This window comes from Pimephales promelas, chromosome 7 (genome assembly GCF_988280905.1).
Source record: "Pimephales promelas chromosome 7, fPimPro1.hap1.1, whole genome shotgun sequence".
NCBI classification, from domain to species: domain Eukaryota; kingdom Metazoa; phylum Chordata; class Actinopteri; order Cypriniformes; family Leuciscidae; genus Pimephales; species Pimephales promelas.
In genome coordinates this window covers 20,492,477-20,515,079 of record NC_142775.1, presented here as the reverse complement: position 1 = coordinate 20,515,079, position 22,603 = coordinate 20,492,477, and the positions used below count along the sequence as shown (strand labels likewise).

The 22,603-nt window shown below is 39.4% G+C and overlaps 2 protein-coding genes across 2 annotated transcripts; both read right to left on the bottom strand.

Annotated features, from left to right (window-relative positions):
• Positions 1-144: 144 nt before the first annotated feature.
• Positions 145-7,798, bottom strand: LOC120466768 (uncharacterized). The gene is made up of 7 exons (XM_039655376.2): positions 7,338-7,798; positions 4,635-4,708; positions 4,312-4,540; positions 1,540-3,755; positions 1,139-1,348; positions 371-473; positions 145-283 (listed from the first exon to the last, which is right to left on the bottom strand). The coding sequence occupies exons 1-6, from the start codon at positions 7,660-7,662 to the stop codon at positions 372-374; spliced, it is 3,156 nt and encodes a 1,051-aa protein (XP_039511310.2). The 5' UTR covers positions 7,663-7,798; the 3' UTR covers positions 145-283; position 371.
• Positions 7,799-13,830: 6,032 nt separating this feature from the next.
• On the bottom strand, positions 13,831-22,518 carry chaf1b (chromatin assembly factor 1, subunit B). Its single transcript, XM_039656007.2, has 14 exons — positions 22,361-22,518; positions 21,701-21,834; positions 21,468-21,600; positions 21,265-21,385; positions 20,337-20,440; positions 19,990-20,086; positions 19,762-19,846; positions 18,152-18,245; positions 17,952-18,021; positions 17,408-17,499; positions 16,800-16,959; positions 14,857-15,393; positions 14,562-14,641; positions 13,831-14,419 (listed from the first exon to the last, which is right to left on the bottom strand). The coding sequence occupies exons 2-14, from the start codon at positions 21,824-21,826 to the stop codon at positions 14,280-14,282; spliced, it is 1,839 nt and encodes a 612-aa protein (XP_039511941.2). The 5' UTR covers positions 21,827-21,834; positions 22,361-22,518; the 3' UTR covers positions 13,831-14,279.
• Between the last annotated feature and the right edge of the window lie 85 nt (positions 22,519-22,603).

Sequence of the window (22,603 nt, the reverse complement as noted above, 5' to 3'; positions counted from 1 at the left end):
ACACAATTCTCATTATACATATATCACCTTGACCATCAGGCTCTAACCCCCTGAGAAAAACACCATGGGTTCAAGTTCTGGTTTATCATCTGTATCAATTGCGAAGCAACCTCAGCTTAGTAACTTAAATAACAATTATTGTGAGGAAAAGGACCATCATAACATTATTTACATTAATAAATTCAACCTCATTGTCTTACATCACAGATCCTTGGTATTTACAGCATTAATATTTAAAGAAACAAAGCTTTGCTCCTCTTCATTTAATCCTGTGGCTTTTCACCTAAAATGAAGACAAATTAAAATACTCATAAAAACAAACAAAGGAAATCAACAGAAACATAGAGATGTCTGTATATTACAGACTGACCTCACTGAGCAGCAATGCACTGGTGGCATTTGTAGAGCTTGGCATTATGTGTCTTTATGTGATTCCTCACATTTTTCTGTCTGAAGAAAGACTTGCTGCACAACTGCAAGAGAGAATTAAAAGTGAAAATAGGAAGAACCCAGATATAGAAGTACAATGCGGGATAGTGGCATAGGAAAACTGTTAAATGACTCTGGTGCTTTTTTTATTGTGGTCTTTTGTCAATTTTATAAAGCAAAGAATAGACTGAATTGAAAAAAAAATGGAATTAATAAATGTTGCGAACCAGATTCAAAGCTGCCCTGCTCAGTCAATACGCCGGACGTGCAAACCGCTTTGTCACAGCTCTGATGCTACTTTTTTTTAGAATAAGGGCAATTAATCAGGTCTACCCCACCTTTTATTATAGCTTTGTACAGTAGACAGGCACATTGCTGGAAAGGGAGCACCTTCAGGATCCTTATGGTGCGTTCACACCAGACACGAATAGCACGTTAGGCGCGAATGATTTCAATGTTAGGTCAATGCAAAGACGCATTATGCGTGTAAAAAAATTCCTGCGGCGAAAATGAGGCATAGAGCGCAGCGCGGAAGACGCCTCATTCGCGCGAATTGAGTAAGTTGCGCTTCAAACTTTTGATTTTACGCGCATCAGTTTCGCTCTTGACGCGCGACTTAACACAAAGTGGTCAAGCGTCAAACTAGACGCGAATTTAACACGCTATTCGCGTCTGGTGTGAACGTAGCATTAGAAGACATGATACATACCGGGCAGGGCCAATGTTTGCCTTCAATGTGCTTGATCCGGTGCATAATAAGGGCATCACAGTCCCTGTAGGTGGCTCTGCACTGCAGGCAAGCATGTGCTTTACTGGAGGCCTGACCGTGAGGACTCTTCTGCTGTTTCAGACGTGCCCTTTGGATGGATTCCAGTAGGATGGAACGGCGGCTGCTCAGAGGAAGCAGCTTATTTACATTCTATGAAGACAAAACAGATAAATGTGTTTGTGATTTTGGCAAATGTCATTTTAAATTTATTACCAGATTAAACTTAGTATCATTCTTTTCAACGATTGACTGCATACTAGTTTACAAAACAGTTACGTAACATGCCTTTGTCATAAGAATAAACATCACCAAATGCCAGCATAAGAAAAACTTTTTATCACCTTTGTCTTTGTAGGCTCTTTCTTGACTTTACAGCTCCTCTTGCTGACTTGGGGGTGTCTAGAAAATCGGGTAACCCGTGACCCTTGGGACACACTGCTTTCATCGGTCTCTGTCTTCACTTGAATAGCAATTCTTTGGGAAAAATGCGAGTGCCTGTTTCCAAGTCCTGCCCAGTGAGGTCCATTTAGACCAGTCCGATCTGGCATAATCCTGGCCCTCACCCGATCTCTTCTCCCCATGTCAGATGATAAATCGCAATGGGAACTACCTCCATGAGAGAGAGACCTAGTCAGGTAGATGTCCATGCTTTCCTCCTCCCGTTTGATGCCACTTGGTTGCCGACAGAGCCCAAAGAGGAAGCCTTGATCCAACAATTTGACGGGTGGTTTGCTCTGACGCTTGCCCAGGTCTGAGGAATCGCTGGTTGGGGATGGCTGGGTTAGGGGCAACGGGTCAGCTGGCTCTTCCTTTATCGTTTTGTAAAGGGGATGGCTGTGAAGATGCTGATGGTTGGAAGCATCCCAGTTCATGATGGCATACTGGACTTCAGGGCTGTCCTTTCTTTTTGAATGTTCCTTAATTTTTCTGTTCTCCTTCACCTGTGTTCCTCTTTCAGTTCTGCCGTGCTTTGCTTGTGGAATTGCTGTAGCATGGCTGCATTTTGTTTTGCTTTCTATTTGTTTTGAACTCTTAGGTTTGACTGTTGAGGGACGCCCAGGTTTGTGCCGCTTTGTGTGTTGTGAATTTGTTGTGGCTACCCTTACTGTGCGATCTGCTGGTGGTCGACCCCTACGTCCTGGTGCTTTAGGAGGAGTTGCCTGGGGGCTGCAGACAGTATTGCGACGGTGAATAGGTTGCAGGATGGCACTGTCCGAAGATTCTTGTTTTATCCTGAGCATAGTGCTTTTTGAATGGTGAGATACATTGTATGCTGGTACTCTACCTCTTCGAGCAGGTTGGGAAGGTGTTTTATCTTGATTTTTGTGGTGACGTCTGAGCGTTCGATCGATTGCACTTGATTCTGTTTGCATCAATGTCCTGCTACGTGTAGCTCTAGCAATTGGCTCCACAGGATCATGCCTTTTCTTTTTGGACCTTTCTTGGTTCCAAGATTCTTGAAGTTCTACTTTCACTGGTCTGTTCAGTAAGTCCATTCTGCTCATGTCACAGAGAGACAGAGAAGGACTAACGGCAGCAAGCACCCCTAAACTGGTTCCGAATCCCAATGGGACGCCTTGTGCGCGAGGTTTTCGGCGGGCTGTGAGAGAATAATCACTGACTTTTAACTTCCTAAGTCGTTTTTTCTGCCCCCAACCAGACAGTTCTTCTGGGCCAGGCACCAAGGATTTCCTCTGCAAGCCAAGGAAGCTAAGAAGACGGTATTTCTCCTGAGCACGGGGGCTATGCACCTCATCCTGAGGGACTTTTTTACATACCTTCTCTTCCACATACTCCTCCTTTACCTTTACTGAGGTATCATGGGTCAAGGAAATTGCCTGAGATTGGGATGGATTCACTGAGAATTCACACTGGGGCTTATATGCCCGGTAAGAAGAGGACTTCCTCTTTCTCTTAGAGGAGAGGTCAATTTTGGGGAGGAGTCTGCGCAGAGCAAGTGCAGCGCCAGGTGAAGAACGAAGCAGACGGCGTGATGGAGAGGAAGAACGAGTAGAGGTGCAAGGAGATGTTGGGATGACCGAAGATGTGGGGTGGGAGGACGTTTTTTTCTTGCAGGATGGAGATTTAAAGTCCATGAGCTTCATTCTGCGATTTGGGCTACATGGAAAGCCATTTTCCTCAACCTTAAAACTGGACAGGAACTGAGGATTTGAGTTTTCCGTTTCAGGTTCATCGGTCACCTTACTAACAATCTGCTCACTGTACTGTGCTTGGATGTTCCAGGAAGACACAGAGCCTTCTCCTTCCGTATCCTCTCTCTTCCTTTTAAGTTCCACTTTCCCTCCTAAAGCTGAGGAGTGGTCTCTCCTGAAAGGTTCAGGTATTGAATTATATGGTTCACCAGGAGTACTGTGCATTCTGGAATGTAACTGACAAGTCTCTCGCTCCCTTTTGATAGCCGAGCAAGCCTCAAGGGCAGGCCACATGCGTAGATGGCGGGCCATGGCACAAACCTCTGTCAAGATGTCCAGATTCAGATTGAGGGTGGAAGTGTAAGAGAACTCCAGTAGAGCAAGCAGGCTCTGCTCACTGAAATCTATATGAGGAACCATAAATGATAACAGATTAATGCCCTGAAGGATACAATAAGATATAAGTGTGTTGAAATAGGATAATGCCAGTCTAAAGGTAAAGGATCTCACCTTAATGAATAAAATATGCTCCAAAATTTCAATATTGGCCATTTTAAATGAATACAAGTGTGAACAAACACTTATTTATTTGGGTTATTTTACCCAAAAATGAGACAAAAAAAAGACATTGTTGTCACATGGACAACTTTGATGATGTCTTTATTTCCTTTCTGGACAAGGAAAGTATTCGGTGAATACATTTTCATTGGATGGACAGAAAACTCTTGGACAAAATCTAAAATTTCTTAAACTGTGTTTCTGAAGATGAATGGAGATCTTATGGGCTTGGAGTGACATGAGGGTGAGTCATTAAAGGGATAGTTCACCTTACATCTTGGATGCCCTTGAGGTAAGCTAAAACATTTAAAAAATTAATTTCAAAGTGAACTTTCCCTTTAATGACAATTTTCATTTTTGGGTGAACTAACTCTTTAACTTGAATAAATACTGCACCCATACCTGTGAGGTCAACATGAGACTGGGCATCAGAGTCCATTTCAGTAAATAACTCCTGGAAGTACTCGCTCACCGCAGCAAGGACTGCTTTGTGGGCGACGAAACACTGGCCATCACCAGTTTTCAGCGTGATATCACAGAAGAGCCCTGCTTCCCGTTGGCTATTGAGTTTGGTTAAGACTTGATGACTATGTGATTCCACCATCCTGGAGATAAGTCCCACATCAGAACACTAGAGACAAAGACAAAGTGAAAGTAAGTAAAACAGTAATTTTGACTAAGATGAATACTGGGACAAATGTGTTTAAAAAGCTGATCTCTCTTACCACTGATCTCTCAGACTGACTGCGTTGACATTCCTCACAGCCAAAGACATAGTCTCTGACCTGAAAATACATTCCTAAAAAAAAAAATGTACAAAATTATTACAGGAAAGGATTTGTCTGAGTATATTCAAAAAAGAAAGTCCGTGCTGTGCCTGTCAGTCAGACCACTCCTATTCCACAAGTAGCACAGTTCTGTGTGGGCATTACCCATACTCTTTCACTTTCACGTTACATAGACTGAATCGATTAAGACTGCAAACTAAGCAGCTAGAGTAGGAATCTCAATTCAGGAGTGAATTTTTGGCGTGGCAATGACAATTACACAATTTTGAACAGATATCTGTCATTATCATCTCTTAGGAGTATAGCACTAGTTATCTCCAGTTAAATGAGAAACTTGCCAATGGAAAAAGTGGTAAGTGTGGCAAACAGATTTTTTAAATATGTATATGCATTTACTTTTTGCCAAAAAATGAATGCAGGTGTGAATAATAAGGCTAAATAAAAGAAAAAGAGGCTAAATATACTTTTTGTAGCATTTTATCGTCCAGGTAAAAACAAAATAGAGGGAATGGGAAATGGCAAAAAATATTTCTTTAAACAATATTAGAATCATTGTGACATGAAAATTGGGATACCAGGATACAAACTTGTCCACATATCATACACATTCATCAATTCCACATTCAGTTTTCTGAAATTAACATTGCCAAGTATGACCTAACAAAATCAACGAGTCATCAGTAATTTCATTTGGCACATTGTTTGTGGCACAGGGCAAAATAGCCAGCAGTTCTGCAGCCCCAATAAGCTGTGTTGAGAAATCCCTCATGGTGCAATTCAGTTAAAACATGAAGCAGCGCACCAAAAACTCAGATTATAACTCCCATCACAAAGTCCTGACTTGCCATCTAGAGAGTGAAGCAACAGATATGGCATCCTCCAAACAGTTCTCAGGGGACTATGGAGTGGTATAGATTATGGGTTAAAGAGCTACATTAAGGTTTGTGAGTCTGAACACCAGAAAAGATGATCCATGAACTTTTATGTGACAAATCACAATACACTAACCCCTATTCCAGGGGGAATGTCTCTGAAATAAATGGACAGTAGATTTGAAAACTGCTATTTGAATGAAGCTAAATACTGTCTGGAATCCTTACTGTCAGCAATCTACAAAATCAAATGCTAAAATAATCTAAAGTTTAGTTGGCATTTGACTATAAATGTGGAGCTCAAAAATGATCTGAACTATTAAATGGTTCTAAAGATTATTTTGATCAGTGTTTTTACCTCTAACAATGATGTACACACAGTAATTCACTAAGTAGTCATTTAGCCAAAGCTTTAAATACAGAAATTACAGGTTTGGTGCTCCTGGAATAACCCAAGGTTAAGTGTCTTAAGTGATTAATCAACCCAAATCAAATTCAACAACCTTACAGTTACCAGCCTAGATGCTTAAATCACAAAGCTATCACCTGCTAATACCAAGCATAACTAAATGAGATCTGACATTCGAAATGAGTTTAAGAATTGTAAACATCATAAGAAGTCCTGGGATAAGGTGGCCCTGAGGGATGTCTTTGCCACCTCCAAATCCACTTCATGCAGCATTAAAGCCAACTCTAATGCACCCCAACTCCTCGATTTAGAGGTTCTGTGTTGAAATGCTACATCAGAGCCACCTTAATTTTTTGCCACTGTCATCATAATCAGTGCATGTCTCGTTTTTGGTCAGATGAGTTCGAAAGGCAACATACCTCAACAATGTGACTTTTGAGTGCTTGATGAATTGTTCCCTGTGGTTGTACTTAAATTGTAAATGATTTTATGTAATCTCTGTGCTACTTTAGAAGTGTAAAGACAGCTGTAGATGGGATCATAAATACTTCCATGTTAACTACAATTTTATTAATTGCTTAGTAAAAGCAATTGCTATGAAGAGTCCCATGTCTGTTCTTAAATTAAAAGTTCACTGTCAAGTTAGAAACAAATAAAATTAAACTTAAAGACCAGTTAACAATGACAACATTTAAAGTCAACATGAAATTGACGTTGTGATAGTCTTTTCTTCCCTACTGTGACATAGCCTAGACGGCTTAAAGAAGACCCAAGTTAGGGTGGAACTTGATTTTGTCCATTGGGAATTGATTGAATCATTGTATTTTGCTAATTGCTTGTGATCTCATGTAAGTGACAGGTTGTCCCACCTTCGATCTAGTAAACATTATCATAAAAGAGATAAAGGCAATAGGGAGGGGAACTCATATTTATTAAAGATAAAGAGGGCACATGAATTTTAAAAACAATAATGATGTGCACAGATAAATAGAAATGAACTCCAATATTCCATAAAAAGAAGATAAGAACTGTCAATTTCTTAATTCATGGTGGCTAAGCTAGATCTCCGTCATGTTGGTAGTTGCAATGCTCATTTATAGGCCTAAATCAGTTTTGCATCGCTGTTGCACGTCTCGTGGAAATCGACAACTCGCATGAATACATCTTATGCATAAATATGTTTTAATAATATTTAAATTAATTGAATTAATTAGCTAATTAAAACATTTATAAACTTGCATGATGATCTGATTCAAAGTTCAAATATAAAACCAGCTGAAAACTAATTCGAAACAGACACTTAAATAAAATATATCGGTATTAAAAACAAAATAATACCATAAGAGAAAAATGACAAACCTTCCCACCAATAGTGTTCGGCCACCAGTCTGTATGTGTCCTCCAGGGTGTGGTGCGACTTGCCGAGTCTCTTCTCGTGGAAGGTAGCTATGGATTGAAGCCGTTTGTCTTCAGCCAGCACCTCTCGGTACTGGACGAAACCCTTCTCCAACTTTTTGCGGTAAAGAGCGCCGCCAATGACCTCGAAGAAGGCAGAAGACGAGATAGACGCGCTGCCGCCGTTCACATATCTTGCGCGTTCCCGCTGCTCGTCCGCTGAGAGTTTACTACTGCGAAAGGTGTCATCAGTGTCAAACTGAGCACTGCGGGTGCATTCACTTGCCATTTTTACCGGATTTTTTTTTTTTTTTTTTTTTGCACAATACAATACACTTTAAATATCAGTGCAGCTTCTCTGAAATCGTTTCTATGTGTAAAAAACAGAACTTTTTAACTTGACTTTATCCACCGACATTGAGACGTTTCGGAAAACAATGATGCTCTGAGAAGTGTCCATGAAGTTTTAACATCTGTTGGAGATTCACAGCAAATCCTCAATATGGATATTTAAGTAACAAGCAATTAATAATATTAAGAATAAATAACACAATCTACTTAACAGGTCGTAGGCATCCAGGTTAATTTTGTTATGAAAAGCAGTGGAGTTGACGTTAGTAGCGTAAGTATTTTACAATAAAGTCTATCATCTTTGGTGCTTACGATGTGACATTAAGTTACATCATATCAAATGTGAAATACTGCAACTCCATGAGACGCTGAAATCAAGACAGAGGAGTAACTTCCACCATCAAAAGACACAAGTGAATCCTGACCATTTATCATACTTCAAATAAATTCTGGATTAAAAATCCGAAACATGGATGGTAAGTTCTTCAATAGCCCGGTTGTCCCATGGAACTAAACTAAACACAAAAATCAATCGATTTAAAATGTCTCATCTGTCAAATATGTATGGCTGCCATCCACTGATATTAAATAATTATTATTTAGGCAGGTACTTTAAGGGCCTCTTTCATCAGAGGTAACTGTAGATGAATGTCTGTCACGAAACGCCAACTACGTCATAACAGGAGATCCGAACGTCCGAATTTCTCGGCGGGTAGCAATAACAATCGCGCGGAAGGGTCTTCCTCTCGCGCGTGCAACTTGTGATTTCTTGAACTCGGTCTAAGCACGCCGCAGCTAATCTGTCGCGCGACCTATGCGCGATACGCGGGGGTCTTCCCGAAACACATCCAAACGGAACGGCGGCCTCCAAAATCAAAAATATCATCCGCGGTTTTACATTAACGTGCTCCGCGTCCGTTCATGTAACGATAAAGCCAGTCAGATGATCAAATAATCCAATTTTTAACTCGTAGTCCTCTTTTGGTTGCCATTCGTCAACCTAACTTCGCCTCGACGCCCAATTGCCTCACCCCCTCCCTTCCTCGACGCATATTGGCGGATTCTTTAAAGAACATCGACTGCAGACAACGCCATTGGTCATTGAAGCTGTCACTCACCGGACTGTTTTCCCTACTTTTTCCCTACACGAAGATAGGTTGTTGACGTCAGCGTTACCTTACTTAGTGTCTAGTTTATCAATATGAAAAAGGTCAAAAATGCGAAAATATTGTTTCGCTTTGACTCGTTTTTATTTTAGCCCTTCATTGATACGATTCTCGTATTTGTCTGCATTATTAGTTGATAGATTATGTGATAGTTAAGGTTATTATTTATTAATGCATGTGCAATAGCTTTGCATTTTTGTTCAAATCTGTATATATATATATATATATATATATATATATATATATATATATATATATATAGCCAAATGAACGCAGAGGGTAAAATAAACTAATACATGCATCATAACTGACCAACGAGGCCATTGATATTTTCCTTGCACCATAGCCTTATTCAACTATTTTCCTTGCATGATGTGCTGAAGTTTCCTATTTCCCTAAACGGTTTTAAGTGTATGTAACATTTTTGGGAAATGGTACTGTTTAGTTAAGGGAAGTTTAAATTGTGGTAATTTGATTCAAGTAAAGGTTTCCTCTCCGTAGAGCAAGTAACAGTGATAAAACAGTGACTGGTGAAACATCTTTGAAAAAATACAAGGGACAATAGCAACCGTCACAGAAAATTAAACAGTACTTGGAGGTACTGAAAGAAGAAAAGGAAACGAAAATAGAATGTATCGATTGTCAAGAATCAGTGCAGGATTACTGGTGGAATTCTAAAGAAGATTCATAATCCAAACAACAATAGCTTTCACAAAGTCGCACTATGTCATTACAGGACGGCTTGTAATACAGGAACATTGCTGGTAGGCTATATGCTGAAACTTCATAAAGGTGTCAAACTAATTTATTGTCTTTTCTCTAATAATATGAAAGGAAAACAATTAAATATTGTTCTACCAGATCAAATCTGGGAAAAAACATTATAGCTTGTAATGTGCTTTGCCATGTTTATGTTCATGCTTGTTGATAACGATACAGGATGATTCAACTAACCAATGACGGTTCAGCTCATTGTTGGCTCTGCCATAGGTTTCCAATATACTGCTGTGGATGACATGATCTTTCATGATAAATTTGGTTGCACATCTAATCCTGCCAAGGTTTAAGAGTAGGCTACACCATCAAACTACATTACAGAGACCATTTCTCAGTTTTTAATGTCACTGTTCAATGAAACATTTGTTTAGAACTATTTATCATTAATTCCCTAAACGTGACTCTCTTCAGAAGGATTGTTTCCAACAAGAAATAGTTGCTTTCACATTACTTTTGCGTTACATTTACTGTGTTTAGTAGTTGTGTGTGGATAAATGGGTTGAGTCCAGGTGATATGTGCAAAATTTGAGGATATACAGTATGTTCATTTTTTCATAAAAGCACAAAACTTGGTACTCTTGTACAGTTTGGGGTCCTGCACATTTTCAGAAATGGAGCCATCGCAAAAAAAAAAAAATAAAAAAAAAAATTTCGCAGTAGTAAACTCTCAGCCATTTTACTTTCTGCCATAACATCATGTATTTTGTATCATATCTCCTGAACCAAACATGATAACACTAAAAATGTGGCCTATCCCTATGTTTTGTGGATCAAGGATTACAATACCATATACAACACTATAAACTGTTCAGGAGGATAGTTAATGGTAAATTCAGGTACGTGAGAAGGAAATCACAGTATCAGAACCTTTGCTAGACTTTACTGCATGCATGTTGTGCATAGTTTAAAAAGTTTAAACCTTTTGTTCTCTTACGAGAGGTTCTCTCATATTGCATAAGTTGCTTATGCTACAGGTAAAGTCATCTTTTCCCGAGATCTGATGCCAAAAAGTTATCCTTAATTTTGTATTTATTGTCAATACAGTGCAGCAGACAGCAAATCATAGAAACAAGCAACCAGCAAGCTTAGGAATCGTCTGGAGAAGCCGGCGTCTTCGCCGTCTTCAGCAATCTGTGCCTGCTACACTATCCGGCAACAAAGTATCCTCTATGTGTGCTCGCCGCTGCGGCACACACACTTTGTATCTAAAAGAGCGCAAGGCGTTTTTATCAAAATGCCTCACTCCACCTGCTGCTCGTGCCAAGCCGCGCTCAGCAATGGAGACTCACCAGCTCTCTGATGGGCACTTTCTTTAGGCGGCTGTCCTGAGTGCGAAGATCTTTCAATCTCAACCCTGCGGCTTTAACTTGAGATCTTCGACAATAACGCTGCCGCTCCACCTGTCTCTGCCGTGCAGGAAGAAGAGCCGCTCCCAGAGGCCACAGGAGACCAATGTGGCGCCCAGGAGCTCACCGGAACCCTTCCCTCTTGCTTCTTTCTCTCCATCCCCACCCCTCCACTCAGACGCGCAGCCGCTGGTTCCCACCCGTGCTGCCGCCTCTTCAGGGGATGAAGCTGGTGACATGAAGGCCGGCTGTACACAGAGCTTCTGCTGCCTGAAGAGCCTGCGCTGAACAGGCTTGACGGCAATTTTCTCCAGGCTGAGCTTTCCAAAGCTCAGCGTTGGAGCTTTCCAGTGCTCCTTTCCCCGCGAGAGTCCACTCTCATGACTCCTTGACGCTTTCATATGTTGACGGCTTCGTCGAGAAGAGGTATAATTCCATCCCCTCAGTGGAAGAAGCAGTTGCAGTGCACCTTTGACCGCCCTCTGGACGGCATTCAAAGGCTGCCCTCCCGTCTAAAGCCTGCAGGACTACATCAACCCTTGTCGACCACGCTTTCGCCACCGCCGAAAAAGCTGCTTTAGCCTTGCACTCCATGGAAGTCTTACAGATCCTCTAAGCCGATCACCTCAGTGAGCTAGGTGAGAAGAGCTCGGATCCTGCCTCCATTACTGATTTGCACAGCTCGACGGACCACTCCCTTTGTGCTACTAAATCAGCTGCCCAGGCTCTTGGAAGGTGCATGTCTTCTCTGACTGTTGCAGAAAGGCAACTCTGGTTGATGCTGACCGACATGAGGGAATCCGAGCGGGCTGTGTTCCTCAACGCGCCACTCTCCCCCACTGGCCTCTTCGGCCCAGCGGTTAGCGGGACCGTGGACTGCTTTACTCGGAGGTACAAAAACCACATAGGCTAAGAATCTTTTCCTGCCTCGTAGATCGAGCTCTGCTGCATGCCGCCCTCGGGATCAGCCTGCATGAAGCTCCGCCCAGCGTCCAGCTCAGCCTCAGTCTTTGCAGCAACGATATGGCGCCCGCCCTAGATCACGCTCGGCCAGCCATCACAGGCCTCCTCCTCCCCCGCGGGGACCCCAGCCTAAGATTGTGTTGAAGCCTGATCCCTAAGCAGGTGAAGTCCTCTAAGCAGATCGAAGGAGGAAAAGATGGTCAAGCCCCACTTGAGGATGCTAGGATATATGGCTTCAGCTGCAGCAGTGCTTACTGCGCATGCACCCGCTGTAACGCTGGTTGAACGCTCGAGTGCCTCACCGAGCCTGGGCGTCCGGTGGCATTAAAATCAGAGTAACTCAGAGCTGTGTTTCAACAATGAGACCCTTGCTAACGGCCGGCTGGTACCAGCGGGGAGCGACAATGGGAGCTGTCTCACACCGACAGGTTATCTCGACGGATGCCTCAAACTTAGATCGGGGCACTCTTTTCAAGGGCAGACCGGTCTTTGGCCTGTGGTCAGACCAGGAGAATTGCCTTCATATAAACTGTCTGGAGATGATAGCGGTCGAGAACGCACTGAAACGCTTCCTCCCACTTTTAAGGGGCCACCATGTTCTAGTCCGCTCGGACAACATGTCTGTGGCATGTCTCTTATCGGAACTGTTTTAAAAAGAGGGCACTTTTTCCTCTTCAAAGGGGCAATGATGCGTTTTGTGCCCTGGATTCTCTCTCCAACAAAGAATTTGTACTGCTCTTGCCCCAACCTCTCTGCAACCCGAATAGAATCCACAAAAGCTTGGCCTGCTAATATTCTTGAGTTCACCTTCAAAAGGTTGTTGCTGTCCTCTGTGTAATCATGTCAACCAACTCACGTCTTGAATTTCAGCTGGACACTTTTGGTCTGTTCATGTCTGTTTTCAGAGACACCCTTATTGCTGAACTCCATGGCATTCTAAAACGTATCACTTATGCTGGGTACATAGTCCTACTACTACAAGATATTCGGGGTGCTTTTTGTATTAATTTCTCCCCTTGCGTTAATGCCAGGTAAAGTCCTGATTATCTGCGGCTGACCGCAGGCTTGGTGTGTCCCTGGTTTAAAAAGCAATTCATACGCTATAAGCACCATTTCTTCTTGCAAGTCGTCCAATATTCGTTTACAGTTTTTCTTTTTTGACATTCGTCGGCATGTCATCAGAGCAAAGCGGACCGCACTCGGACACATTTCTAACCGGCATGCATCTCTCACTAATCCGTTCTGCGCAGATTTTGCTCATCTCAAACAATCTTTCGTTTGACTTGTTGAATCAATCAGATGATATTTACGTAATTCAAGAATTGACAGTTGATTTGCCTATATCCCAACCCTTGACATAATCAATATCAGTTACTTCCTCTGTCAGTGGTTTAATATAAAATGAGTTAATATTACCCTAACCCTAACTTAAAATGCTTTTGATTTAAACATTTGGTTTTTATATGAAACAGAATACTAAAATTGGTTTTAAATGGGGAAAGACAAAAGTATAGGCAGTGTAAAACAATTTACTGTAATTTCCCCGCAAAGATCAGTTCACTTGGTATGATTTCGCTTACTCAATTTAACAAATGCATGTGTGTAGTATAAAATCAAAAACTACAAACTTAATCTGTTTACTTATTAGGATATACATTGTGTTTGCATATGTGATACAGAACTTCTGTTCATATACTTCCCTTAACACACAGTTTGCTACTGTTAAAGATAATAAAATATAACTTGTATAATAGCATCATTTAATATAATATAGACTTTTGATGGCATTTTCATATTCTATAAAACTCCATTTCAAATGTTGAATGCAGCAAAAAGCAGTCACAAACTATCCAATCCAGGAAAATCATTTAGTACTTTTTTTTTTAAAGACCCACAAAATGCTCAAAAAAATCTTGCAAAACATGACAATCGATTATATCTTAACATTTTGTACTTCAAAGACAATTCACTTCCACATTCTTAAGAACTCTTTATGAAGAAAATTTAAACCAATGGTCCAACAGTAAAACATTCCTGTCCTAAATTTAAAAGGAATTTAAGCCAAGAGGGAGACGGTTGTTTTTAAGAATAATTCAATGCATTTCCCTCTTAAAGAACATACACACTTATTCATAGAAAATAGAAAAGCATTGAAAAAGAAGTGAAAATGAGCTTCAGAAAGTCCATATCTGACACTCCATGTCTATGAGAGATCAGGAGTTTTAAGTTACTAATTTATGAGTACATTTCATTTCTGAGGATGTGAGTGCTAATAAAGATGCACAAAGAACCATGTTCAGTGCCTATGGTTCCTGGGGTGTGGTGCTGGGTTCTGTGCCCACTTTGTGTTCACTGCTCTGGGCAGAACCATTGAGAACATCAGTCTTGGACCTCTTGGACTCAGGAGGATTGCATGCTGGGTCACTGGGAGGAGATGGTCTCTCTGTAATAAAAGTATTACAGACCATTTAAACACAATTTAAGAAAATTTAAGCAAATATTAGGAAGAAAAAAAAAACATTATAAAAGAAAGCTTAAAACAAACAAACAAATATTAAAAGCATGCAATAAATGTCTCTACTAACCATGCTTGGCTTTCTCAGTGGAAGATGGGGAGATAAAGGGATTGGGAGATCTGGGTACAACTGGAGTCAGTGAAATTCGTCTGCAAGAGAAGTACATATTTGATCTATTGTGAACATTATCTTTACTGCTAAAATCATGGATTCATCTGTAAAATTAAATCTATAATCTAAAGGGATATATTTATGGGTTGCCATGACAATAAAAAAACAAAACACTACCACACTCTAATTTGAAATGGTGGTATGGTTAAAACACAATGTTACATCATATCACACCACAGATGTGCCACCCTACCTAGGAGTGGGTCCTTTAGGAGTTGTGGTACTTTTGGAGTTGAGGGGTCCAAGAGGAGTGCTGGGGGCTGTATGAGGTGTAAGAGGTCCTTTGCTGGATCCAGGGGTAGAGGGAGCAGATTTGGGTGTGCTGGGAGCTGTACTGGCAGCAGCTGCTGGGGATTTGGGGGTGCTGGGTTTGCCCCAGCCCTCCAGGGTGTTGAGTGTGATCCTCCTGGGCTGAGGTTTGGTTTTCCCTTGCGGTGTGCGTTTCTCTTCTGACCCAGATACGCTGGGGGTCATTGAGGATGCAGGGCCAGTTGATCCCTCTTTCTCCTTTTCCTGTACGACAGGTATGTTGCCCTGGCGAGGCACTGGGGAAGAAGTCCTGCCATTGGCTGAGTGTCTCTTTCCCTTCTTCTCATTGGTAGAGGATGGGGTCACCATCTCCAGTGGAGGTCGCTCCTTCAATGGGGTGCCCAGCTCCCCCTCTTCAAATGACACGAATGAACAGTAGCCGTCAGTGGAAGACACTGCCAAGAAGGAGCCATCACGAGACCTGTGGAACAATGTGCATAACAACAAATGTTAGTGAATGACTGCTATTATCAAAATGATTCAAGACACTTGATGTCTGCATTTCTATAAATTGAACATAGCATTTGTTGGTCAATTAGATTTCATTATAGACAAAGACCATTTATAAATGGACAGGAGTGTTTCAGGCTACTCTCTCCAGTAAGGTATGCATCTGTGACTAATGAGAAATAGGTTTTGGTGGCATTTATCAATCATTGCAAATCTCCCACTCTTCAACTTATTTATAAAGCGGCAAAAGGCCAAGATTGGAAATATAAATAAATAAAAACAACAAAAAAATGTTTTAACTATTTAAAACAAATTAATCAAAATATAACAATAGTTAAGTTCCTATTATATAAATAATATAAACATAATATATATATACATAAGTCCTGATTATATTGTCTGCTATATTTACTTATTAAATCCACGCAATTGGTTGAAACATCGATTAAAAGGCGCTGCGCGAGCGCTTTTTCACGTCTAGGGTCAACAGCTGTTGCGACGTGAGCAATAATGACCGCACGTTACACAAGCAATAATTTAAATAATTAGAACACTATGAATCACGTTTAATACATTTTGCTTACCAATTTAAAAATAGTATTAAAGTACTGTACATATGTAATTAACAACGTTTTCATTATATTATTAATTTTACTTTAGTACTTAGTAAAGAGAGTTCTTTCTCCACATATAGCAATTAGAGGAATTAAGACTAAAATAGAAGATAAGGTTGTCAGTGACACTTTTGATATATTTATTGATACAAGTTATGTTTTATATATCGTGACTAAATTAAAAGACAAAGTCGTTAGTGAAGATTATGCAACAGTATTTGTAATACAACATGCAATGCAAACTAGTTTGGTTACAGCTCAAATGTATCATTCACATTCTATCATTCACCCTGTCTCCATTACATATCTTTGTGAGTGTGTTTGAGCACTACATTTAAGGGATCACTGCAAAACATTTATATATTTATTCTGTTGTTTATACCGTGTATTCTATACACAGTACCCATCAAAAGTTTGTACACACCAATAGGAAAGTGTGTCCAAACCTTTCACTGGTACTGTACTATAGTATACATACATAATAATATTTAAACTATAATATTGCTACTGTATTATAATATACACAAATAATATAGGCCGATATAACGGTATCTGGCTTTTTTATCGGTATCGGCCCCCAAAAATCCATATCGGTTGGCCTCTAGTTACCAGACACAAAAAATGTCAACTAGATTGGAATGCATTTTGTGGACAGAAGAATCTTCCCCCTCTGTCATAGCGTAGAATAAGCACAACTCAAGTCATTGAAAAAACACAGGCCCAACGCATTAACACAACATCTATTTACGTTTATGTGTCTTACCAGCTCAGATCACTCAGTGTGTGGTAGTGAATGTTGGAAACGTATCCGAACGGCATCGTCTGTTGTGTGTCGTAAAAGAAGATAGAGTCTTCTGATGCAACCGCAAACACCAGCCGATATGGCAGATTAAACGTGTTTGACACCGGCTTCAGAGAACCATCTGTAGGACAAAGAGAGTAGTCTTGTCACGATTCTGAAATTTCCAACTTCAATATCATACCTTGAAAAATATTTCAATATTGTATCGAAATATATATTGTATACCATTTGAGATACCAAGGGGGAAAACGGTCATACAGATAATTTGTTATTAACTCATTTTTTTGATAACTTGGATCATTGTTGCAATGGCTAGTTACAAAAGTAATTCAGTCTTTTGTTCGACTAACAGACAGCAGCAGGTTTATTAGACTGCTCATACACAGATCCAATATACTGTTACACAACATGGGTTTTCTTTCAACTATTTACATTCCAACACTGATTGTATCTACCTGAATCTACTCACCAAAAGACAGGCATTTTGAAATAGTTTGTGTGTATTTGACAATTTAAGCCATGAAAAAGAAGTCAATTTGGTATATGCAAGGTAGGGCTGTTGTTTGTACCTTCATTTCTCTTTGTCTTCAGCTCAAAATACACTGGGCTGCAGCGCACAGCCAGGGTTGCTTTAGATGGACAGGGCAGATGAGCAATGGGCCTGATAAACAAACAAACATTTAAAGTTGACTGTGTCAGCATTTGGGCTGGTTATTAAAAATGGATTATTCTTTAAATAACTGGAACCACAAATCTTTCATGCAGTTTTTTTTTTAAGATTTAGAGTTTACACTTCTTTTCAAACATTTGAAGTTGATAAGGTTTTTAAAACATTTTTTAAAGAAATCTTTTATGCTCAAGGCTGCATTTAAGAAAACAACAACAATAATATGGTGAAACACTGTTACAATTTAAAATAACTTTTCTATTTTAATGCATTTTAAAATGCAATTTATTCACATAAAGCATGTTGTTTTGATACATTTAATGCATACTTTAAAATAAAAATATTAAAAATAATTAAAAATGACTCTATATGTGTATATGTGATTGTACTGTACATGTGATTAACGCATAGGTTTACAATTGACCATAGACATTTAGGACACAAACCTCTTAAAGCTTCTTCTGGAGAACACATATGTGGTGTTTGTGACATTCTCTCCAGCCTCGACACACCCAGCTAAAAATAAATACAATTATTCCATAACCACACTAGGAAAGTACATGTAAATGGACAACACTGGGCATATGCATTTTGACACATTATACAGTATGTATTTTTAGATGATAGTGTTTTAAAGAAAGTGTACCTGGTGCAAGGAGGAATGACCCATCTGGTGTGAAGGTGAGACGTCTGAAGAATGATCTCATGCTGTCATCATGGAACATTTTGTAGTTCTTCACCTGCACAAAAGTCATTACGATTTAAAAACACATTTAAGAAACTATTTACTAAAAACAAAACAAACAAACAAAAAAAAAATCCTTTTTCATACCTTCATTCCTACTTCAAAACAAATTGCCAAACTTTGACAAAAGTATTTGATATTTTATAATAGCGATTTCATTCTATATATTAATTCAAAAGAAAAAGCGTGAATTATAATAATATTAAGATAATCTTTGAAAATGTAACAAATAATATTTATCATATTACAAATAACATTGTGTTGAGCTTGTGTGAATTTCACTATCAAAAGGTTGCGAAAACCCTGAAATGAATAATACAAAAACATTTGACTTAAGACTGGAACAACACACATACGCCCTAAAAAACAAAGGGGATGCCTTCCGAAGGATATGGGAACACTTCTGGACCTCTGGCACTACCATGTCATGACAGGGTTTGGCATGTTTACATAACATTTACAAAGGATGAAATGTGACCATGAACTGATTTGATTTAATTTGCTGCATTTTATTATTATTATTGTTTTTTATTTTAGTTATTTTTTTTCTCTTCTCTCTCTTATGTTAATAATCAATAAAAAGACAATTGGAAAAAAAAAAGAAAAAAAAAAACATGGTTACAGCTAGCATTACTACATTAAATCCATGCTGAACATTGATGATTTGTGGACTGAAAAGCCTTCTATAACTTGTTTGTTCATGGCACAGTGTCTCTCCTGGTCAGCACTGTTTGAGCCAATTAGGGATGCACCGAATGTTCGTTCGAAAAAAAAAAGCAACAACAAAAATAAAAGCACTCTCGGTGTTTGGCCAAATAAGTGAAGGCCGAAAAATTTTTACTGAACAATGACGTTTTTGACACAATCAAATAGCAATCAGCGTGAGTAAGAGGCGCACACATTTTATAAATGCAGCAAACATGTTAATATAAATTTAAGTGTGCGAAAAAGATGAAAACGTGAACATAAATTGACCATTTCAAATAAAAACATACTTCAACTTCAGTAAACATAAATAAACAATCTTAACTAACCTTTACAGTAATCCAGTAGGTGTCCTTCATTCAGAATGGAAAGTGCAATTTCACTTAGGTCAGCTATCTATTCCTGTATTTTGAGGTTTCCTGTTAAGTAGGCTACACGTGTAACAATGCTTGCACACAGTCATTTTTTTTGTTTACCGTTTTTTTTTTTCTTCTTCCGCGGTATTATAATCAACGGTAAAACCGGAATGTCCCCACACCCCGGATATGAAAGACGCTGGCGCTTGCTTGTACTGTAGCCTCACTTTACTGCCGCTTACCATGTTAAAGAGTGGAATGATGGTTAAGCCGCACACACCCTAACTTACTCGCGGCTGTCGCAGGGAGGAGTTTCCTCATCTTAGCCCGTAGACTGATTTATGTACCGATTTATCGACAGTGACCACCACTGTCGATTAATGGGTACATAACCTGCAACACAGCCTTTAATAAAAATAAAGACTGGCTGAAGATCCTAGTGAAACTCACCTCTCCATCTGTAGAAGCGGCTGATGCCATCTTGCTCACGCTGTAAGCTTTTCTCCTGTTGTGAGCACTGTACACACGCATTACCCTAAGGCACAGAAATTTTACATGCTGTCAGTTCGTAAAACCATGAAAGGTTTCATTGCAAAATGCTCATCACAAGACTCTTGTCTATAATAATCTATAATGGCTTGAAATTCATTTAAAAGCCCTTAAAACCAGCAGACCAACCTGTCACAGCTTAATGTGCTGATGTACTGCCCAAGTGGGTCCCATGCTACTCCTTGCACATAACTTTTGTGATCATTAAAAATGCACATCTTCTGACCTGCAAACAAAACAGGCATTAAATTCAATACATTTACCATTTTATGTATTTAGCAGACACCTTTATCCAAAGCAACTTACAATAGAGGAACGAAAGCAATTCATCACAGAGCCAACAATATATGTAATATACAATGTCAGGTTTATTAGACAGCAAGATTAGGAAGCAAACTTTATGAAACAACTTCATAAAGCTCTGCTTTCTAAACAACTATCAACATTTTACAATACTGTCACTTCAAGTTTCATACCCTTGTTGATGTCCCACATGATGGCAGTGTTGTCCACAGAGCCTGAAACCATCAAATTCCCATCACTGGTCCATGAGATATCATATACATCCTCAATATGTCCCCTAACAAGCACAAACAACAATATGAGCTTTGACAAACTTCTTCAAAAGTAATTATAACTTTAAAATTGCAATAAAATGAAAGTAGCTGTAGATGAACCATTTTTCTCAAAACTTAAAGAAATACATTCTTGAGAAGCAGCTGTGTCAGCATCAGTACACTTAATGTATATTTATAATGGGTAGAGATGGTCTTTTGAATATGTTTTCTCATCTTGTACATCTGATTGTTTTTATATGACCTTCATAGACTAATAGTATGTGTAGCCTTTATTACTATTGATAGTTGTTTTGTAATGTAATGTTGTATAAATTGTGTGCACCTGCCCGGGGACTGCGGATAAAAATTAGCTTCGGCTAACTTTGGCACAAAACATCTCTTCGTAAGACTAATGTATTTTGTGCATTGTCCCTGATAAATAAATAAAGGAACCGTTGGATGATGAACCGAAAAATGTTGGACGGAAAATTTGTTCTATCCATTGGTTATTGATTGATCGAGGCAGAACAGCTAAGAATGAGCTTGCAGTCATTTGTAAGAAAGGGGCAGCGTTTAAGCGGACTAAAGGAAAGCATACGTCGCTGGAGAGAAGACTGTTGTTTCACCATAAAATCAAGTTAAGAGATTTTGATTAGAAATTATGAACTCAAGAAAAAAAGTAAGACATAAACAATAGGACATATGGACAGATAAATTGCTCCCAAGAAGATCAATAACATGCATTTAGAAAATATATGAGATGAAATTTTCATTTCATGCCAAATTTAAAGTCAAAGACAGTTGAGCCGAGGAAGGACCTTTTAATTGGGAGAGATTAAAATCAGACCTCAGAGTCTTTACCACACTCCAGCTCTCTTTATTGAGCTGGGCATCTTCATCTTCCTGAAAGGTCTGGGTTTGTTCAGGCTCCTTATTGTCATTCAGTTTCCAAAGCAAGATAGCAGCATCTTGAGAAACCAGATATTTTTATTAAGACATTTATGGGTGATTTCAGAACTTAGTCAAGTGTTGATCTGACATTAAACTTACCATCCCCTCCAGATGCCAAGACCTCAGCGGTGGGTGAGAAACGCACTACGTTAACTGCTTTAGTGTGTCGTGCCAAGTTAGACAAAAACTCAACGACCGCTTTCCCATCAGGTCCTTTATGCACACGCCACATCTAAAAGAAAGCAGCTCTCATCTTACAGTCTGTAATATGTCACCACCAATGTTAAGTTAAGATTGTGATGCATTAACTCAAGGTAGAGCCTCTCTCTCACCCTAACTGTGGTGTCCACCCCAGCTGTAGCCAGTCGCTGTGTCTTTCCCTCACCGCTCTGCTGGAAATCCAGACTATACACTGGCTCCTTATTATGCCAGGCAATCTCACAGGTTACCACCTTCATTCTGACTCCTGATGGACGTGGATAACAAAAAGACAATGATATTTTGATGATGACAAAGACAGGAGGAATATGAGGGAATGAACAGAATGTAAAAGATGATAGCACGACAGATAACACGCATAGTGAAAAGCAAAATATGAATTTATTTAACAACGTCACAACAGGAATACACTGTCCTATTCCTAACTTGAGTTAGAACCATTGGAGTTGAATGCAATGCTACATTTATATAAAGTAAGATAACAGTTAAACAACACTAGACATTTACTTGAAGACTAAATGTCCATAAATCATGAAAATGTGAGAACCATTAATAAAAGTAATAGCAAACCGTGAAACAGTAATATTTGTGTGTAACGTTAACAAAGTAACTTTCTATTAGCTAACTGTTAACTAACTTCAGCCGCAGCGTATCTGAACTCAACAAACACAAGTTCTTGAATAATATTAACGGTAACAGCACGTATTGTCAATTAATACAAAAATATAAGTGTCACAAGGCATATTATATATAGTAAACATTCATAGAGTTACCTTGACTATTAAAGTTACAATAGTCGTAACAATTGTTCAACACGGTTGCTTCGCGTCAGTCCCGCTTTCACCCAAACACAGAGACGCCTTTCCCGCGCAGCGTTGTAAGAATGACAACTTCCGGTTTCAAGGGTTGCCTTTTCCCCACAAAAAATCCGACGTCGGGCTGTGACATTTTCCACTTGATGTAAAGTGTACGAGTTTCATAAGTTTTTAAATAGTGTACTAAAACTATATTGTATA